The 6,155-nt window shown below is 48.1% G+C and overlaps 1 protein-coding gene across 1 annotated transcript; it reads right to left on the reverse strand.

Moving 5' to 3' along the window:
• Positions 1 to 2,440: 2,440 nt before the first annotated feature.
• Positions 2,441 to 5,835, reverse strand: LOC125544474 (protein transport protein SEC13 homolog A). Its single transcript, XM_048708186.2, has 2 exons — positions 5,531 to 5,835; positions 2,441 to 3,604 (listed from the first exon to the last, which is right to left on the reverse strand). Exon 2 carries the CDS (start codon positions 3,534 to 3,536, stop codon positions 2,619 to 2,621), a length of 918 nt encoding a protein of 305 aa, XP_048564143.2. The 5' UTR covers positions 3,537 to 3,604; positions 5,531 to 5,835; the 3' UTR covers positions 2,441 to 2,618.
• Positions 5,836 to 6,155: the final 320 nt, after the last annotated feature.

Here is a 6,155-nt window from a genome sequence, read left to right on the forward strand (position 1 = left end):
CCGGCGATACAATCGGCGCTGGGGCGGTTTTGCGCCTAGTCGTCGCCCCCAGCTCGCCCTCAGGCGTCGAAATTGGTCTACTTTGCAGCCCAATTTTGGCGAATAAAGGACCCATGTGGGCGAGAATAGGCCCATATTCGGCGTGGTTTCGCCGTGTCTCGGCGTTCAATTATCAACATAATTATTTCTTATCACATATTTCATCACAGAAAAATCAAATACTTCAACAAAATAGTACAACAACAAATAGTTCAATACAAATTATATAGTTCAACAAATAAAAACTCGTATTTCATCACACGGCGTCCCCCTTGAGCCTCCATAGGTGCTCAATCAGATCTTTCTGCAGTTGATGATGCACCAATGGGTCTCGGATCTCCTGACGCATACTGAGATAGGCAGTCCAAGTTGCCGGTAGATTGTGATCAACTTCGACTAGAGGCCCCTGCCTGTAGTATGGTTCAGTGTCAAACATTGGGTCTTCTTGCTCGCTCTCGATGATCATGTTGTGCAAGATGACACAGCAAGTCATAATCTCCCACATTTGATCTTTGGATCAGGTCTGAGCGGGGTACCAACAACAGCGAATCGAGATTGGAGCACACCAAATGCCTGCTCGACATCCTTCCTGCAAGCCTCCTGAACTTTCGCAAACCAGGCGTTCTTGCCTCCTGCCGCAGGGTTTGAGATCGTCTTCACAAATGTCGACCATCTCGGATAGATGCCATCTGCTAGGTAGTACCCCTTGTTGTATTGGTGCCCATTGATCTCGAAGTTCACCGAAGGAGAATGGCCCTCAACAAGCTTGGCAAAAATAGGAGAGCACTGCAGCACGTTGATGTCATTGTGAGTTCCTGGCATACCAAAGAAGGAGTGTCAAATCCAGAGGTCCTGTGTGGCTACCGCCTCAAGCACCACACTGCAACCGCCTTTGGCGCCTTTGTACATCCTCTGCCAACCAAATGGGCAATTCTTCCATTTCCAATGCATGCAGTCGATGCTTCCAAGCATCCCAGGAAATCCTCTTGCTGCATTCTGGGCTAGGATCCGAGCAGTGTCTTCCGCATTGGGTGTTCTCAAGTATTGTGGCCCAAACACTGCCACCACTGCCCGACAGAACTTGTAGAAACACTCTATGCTGGTGGACTCGGCCATGCGCCCATAGTCGTCGAGTGAATCACTGGGAGCTCCATATGCAAGCATCCTCATCGCTGTCGTGCACTTCTGGATGGAGGTGAATCCAAGAGCGCCAGTGCAATCCATCTTGCACTTGAAGTAGTTGTCAAACTTCCGGATGGAATTCACAATCCTGAGGAAGAGTTTTCGGCTCATCCGATAACGGCGCCGAAATGTTTTCTCGCCATGAAGTGGAGCATCGGCGAAGTAGTCGGAGTAGAGCATGCAGTAGCCTTCGAGACGATGCCGGTTCTTTGCTTTCACCCGCCCCGGCGCCGAGCCACCTCGCCGCGGCTTTTCATTGCTCGCCAGCAGCTGGGCGAGGGCGGCGAGCACCATGAGATGCTCTTCTTCCTGGACGTCGGCCGCGGCTTCCTCCTCCAGCAGCGCGGCGAGCTCTTCCTCGTCATCCGAGTCCATCGCCGAGTCAGGCAAAACGCCGAACACCTTGCGCTCGGGGGGCGTGTACCCGCCGCTAAACCGCGCCTCCGCGGCCGGAAACGGCGGCCGGAGACGCCCAGCTGCTGTGGGAGGGGCTGCCGCGGCGAAGCGCTGCTATTTTCCGGCGGGGAATGGCTATCTAGCGGAATAGGGCGGCGGCCGTCGCCAGGATATAGTTAGTGGTGGCCGAGGGCGCGGGGGTGCGAGGCGAGTCGGGGGAAGAAAACCTTGAATTTTCCCTCTCGGTGTGGGCCAGGCGTGCTTTTCCCTAGCGCCGGAGCCTCCAACTGCTCCCCAGCGCGCCGGGTTCGGCCTGTGACCGCCGGGCGGAAAAAAGATCCGAACCGGCGATTTTCGGCGTCCTAGGGGCGCGACTGGGCCGTTTTTTCAGCGCTGGCGCCGAAAAAGTGGCCTGGGGGGCCTGTTGGGGGCGCGGCTGGAGATGCCCTAAGCTTTGTTGCGTGGGTTGATTGGGCGCAGACAATACTCTGACAGAAGTTCAGAGTCAATTGGGTTCAGTTTTTGCTGGCTCAGCTGCACGCCATGGACACCTTGAATGCCATCTCACGTGTGTTGTGCTGCTTGCCTCCCTCCACCTGATGCCGATAAACATCTGACGCCAATTCCCGCCGATGTTCAGCAATTGCTCATGAATATATGCTTATCCACAGGAAATTGGATTTGTTTTTGTTTATTTTCAAACGAACATCCAACAGCAGCATGACCTCCCAGGAAGAAAGCAAAAGAACAGAAAAAGAACAAGGCAACAAAGAAACTTCTGTGATCTCTCGATGGATTATAGACCACAAAACACCCAAAGATGTGTGCGCTTACGGTAACAGAAATATCGCCCGCTTCAACAAGGGGGGTGACAAACACAATTCCATCACATAAGTTGCAGCACCGTACACGTTGTATGATAATCAAATCCACTCGATGGTGAAACTACATTGGTCTGATGATATAATTACTAATGCAGCTAGAGGCAGAACGCGGGACATCTATGGCTCGACGGTAGTCACTTGCTGCCATTCACCGTCAACGGCTTCTTTCCAGAGGGTCACATTGTTGTTGCCATCGGAGACCGCCAGGATGTTGCCCGTCAGCGACCACGACAGCCGCCAAACAGGGGTTCTGAAATCATTGAGGACCCTGCCTTCCCACTGCTCACCTTCCTTCGGTGCGGTCCAGATGATGACGGTTCCATCCTGAGAAGCGCTGGCGATTGTGGACTTTGGGAGGCCTAGGTTCGGTGCCCACGCGACGTCTCTCACCCAGTCCCTGTGCATCTGTAGGGCGGGGAAGCAGTCCATCCTCCAACTCCCGTTGGTGAGCTTCCACACCTTCACCGTGTTGTCGCAGCCACCAGAAGCAAGTTTTTGAACATACTCGAACTGCCCAGAAGGCCCTGGACTGATTAGAGCACCCGGCGCCATTGATGGGGCCCAGGAAACAGAGGTGACGCCCACTGGATGTGCCTGGTCGATGCGCGTCGTCTCCCACCCTCCATCAGAACGAGCCATGAAGACAGAAATGTTCCCATCAGATGAACCGCAAGCCAAGCATAGGCCGAGCTCGTGAGGCGCCCAAGCAATGGAATTGACAGAAGACTTGTGCTCATTGAAAGTGTGTGCCTGTGCCCACTCATCGGGCTTACTCCCTTCTTTCCATATGATGACCCGACCATCATAGCTGCAGGATGCAAGCATTGAACCATACTTGGGATGAGCCCATGCGATTTGCCAGACTGGGCCCTCGTGTCCGCTCAAAGTAGCAAGTTGCTGGTGCGAGGTGCCACTTACGCCAATGATCTTGATTGTGTTATCAGAGGAGGCAGTGGCAATACGCTTCCCGTAGTAATCCATTGCGATGTCATGCACCACATCTTGGTGGCCAGTCTCTATCTTATGAGGCGGCATTGTTCCAAGTATGCGTCAGCTTTAAAGTAGTAACCAACTGTTCTGTCCTGACCACTTCAGGCTCCTATCTGCCAGTAATATAAAACTAATGTTTAGAGGACATCGAGTTAAAGAATAAAGAAAAAAATTATGCAGTATACAGTTCACTGATACAAGTAGCATAGTTGCATTTCACAACATAAGGAGCTGAGTGTGTTTCATGTTACAGTCAGAAGTTATAAAAATTATGATATTACAATTATAAGTCATAAGAATTTTGGTACACAAGATACATAAACTACCTTGCTACCAGCATGCCAATACAATTTTTCCCTAAAAATAACAAAATGATATCTGACTGCTTATTATAATCATGGTGATCACAAGTATAAACCTGTCTGACTAATACTTAGATATCCTGTGAACCAAAATAGCCTAATAAACAAGGAGTTCTAGGCAACAATATACCAAGATACTACTGGGAAATTCAAGGAAGAGATTTAGACATCCCCAGAAGATAGAACTATCTTCCAAGTGTTTAACTTATTTCTCTTCTCCCATAGTGTACATGCATGGCATGGCATGAGATGGTATTATTTAATCACATGGTCATGGAAATTGTGATTCGCAACAAAACAGTGTCCAGCTAGTTGACAATAATAGAACTAAATATTGTTCACTTTGAACATCTTATAACAAAGGACAAGACAGCAATAAGCCCGTGGCACGAGAACTACAAGCTATTTTACTTCACAGAAATCAACACTTCACAGTAATTAAGAATTCAGAAGACAGTACCATACTACCATCAACATCGAAACTTCTTAGAAAGTATCATGCACTATTTGGAGATGCAATAAGATGGTGCATAAAGTAGAAATATAATATTTGCAACAATCAAACAACCGATGTTTAGTAAAATGAAATTTAAAGATACCACAATAGGCTAAAATAGATAATGCTCCAGTAAACACACGAAAAATAAGACGGCTTGAGTTGAAAGTTCAAATAAGCATAATCAGTTGAACCAAACAAACAGACATTGGTGGACAGCAAGCATATGTGAATCATTCAACAAGGCCGTAACAGCTAGCACAGATTAGACAGTTCATACATAATATAATTCCAAAAGAACATTAAATAAAACAAGCATCAAGGACATGAAGAACCAGCATACACATGAGCTATTGTCCATACATGAACTAAAAGTCTAAAACACATATAATAATTGAAGCATGACTAAGCCGATTCACGAAATAGAAGAAAGGACCTGTTAAAGTCTAAAGTACATTCTGAAATGTTTCTTATCACAGGCACAGAACCCTCTCCTATTACTGTTAAATCAACGTATTCATGATCCATAATACTCTCAGAATTAACAGTGGCCTTTTGGTGCAGAAAATTGCAAGATTGAGCTGTAACAAACTGATGCATCTCCACACCTGAAGGCTGAAACAAAGTGGCAATTGAGAAGCTCTGGTGTAACACCTCTCACTAACCTGCAAATTACTACACCCTCAGAGGTCCTCAATCACAGGTTAGTGTCTACATGGATCAGGCAAGCAGCTTCTAAGCTACACATTTGGATTAAAGCTCCAAATGCATTCTCTAGGATCAAACTGCCAAAACGTCTTACATTTGGGAACAGAGTAGTAGTTCATTCCTTCCCTATAACTTTAGTCGGAGCAAGAACAGATAACTAGTACCGTGGAGTTGCTAGTATGAACTTTTAATTTCTCCTGGGGGACTCAACCGATTTGTTAATTGCATCGACCATCAAGCGAAAAAGGCCTCACAAGATCTTCAGGATCACCCCACTGCCTTGCTCATTCGTCTCGCCGACTAGTTCGGCCATTGTTACTGCTGGCTTGGACCCCCACCCCTCTGTCTGTTGTAACTCTGCCGTTTTGGGCTTTTTAATATGATGAAAATTCAGGTGGGGAATCTCTACCCCCGGTGACAATTCAAACAAAAGGCCTCACAAACATCTCTCGGAAAAAAGATCATGCAGTTACCTCGATCTTCTTGCGGCAGGCTGAAGGCTGCAGAGTTGGGGAGGAGTTGTCGACGGCGTCAGCCGCAGCCGGCGGAGGTCGGCGGCAGGGGTCGGGGAGGCGCAAACGGGGCAGGAGCGGGAGGCGCGAGCTGGGAGGCCGACGGCGAGGAGGGGCTTGCTCGGCGGCCAAAGAGATCGACGGCAGGGGGTGGCGCGTGCTCGATGGGGGAGGGGGGCCGGAGTCAGACCCGCATCTGGATCTGGTTTAGGTTTTCTCTCAAGAACAGATGAATAAAGGGGTTCCGAAACAACACGTGCTCCGAGAGACTAATGATATTGCCTGTCAAGTCCTAGCTTCTGGTAGTTTTTTTCTGGATTTATTTCAGGTGTCTGCCGATGTTCTTTTTAGTGGAAGAAGACGTTTTCGTCGATTAGGAAAACGTTTTAGTGATTTTGTCAATCTTAAGAGATGTGTTGACTCAAGTCTCTCAAAGCGGGTGTGCGTGTGTTCATACGAATTAAGTATATATGCATATGTATGAGCATCTATCGGAAGAATATCTCCCGGTGCTCCAAACTCGATAGCACCTTTTAAAATGTTTGAAAAATTTTGAAAAAAAAAAATCTAGCACATAGACACAACA

This window comes from Triticum urartu, chromosome 1A (genome assembly GCF_056163025.1).
Source record: "Triticum urartu cultivar PI428250 chromosome 1A, HENAU_Tu73, whole genome shotgun sequence".
Lineage (NCBI taxonomy): Eukaryota > Viridiplantae > Streptophyta > Magnoliopsida > Poales > Poaceae > Triticum > Triticum urartu.

Bases quoted from the DNA above. Each gene is read 5' to 3' on its own strand.
- LOC125544474 (XM_048708186.2), bottom strand. From the start codon at position 3,536: ATGCCGCCTCATAAGATAGAGACTGGCCACCAAGATGTGGTGCATGAC.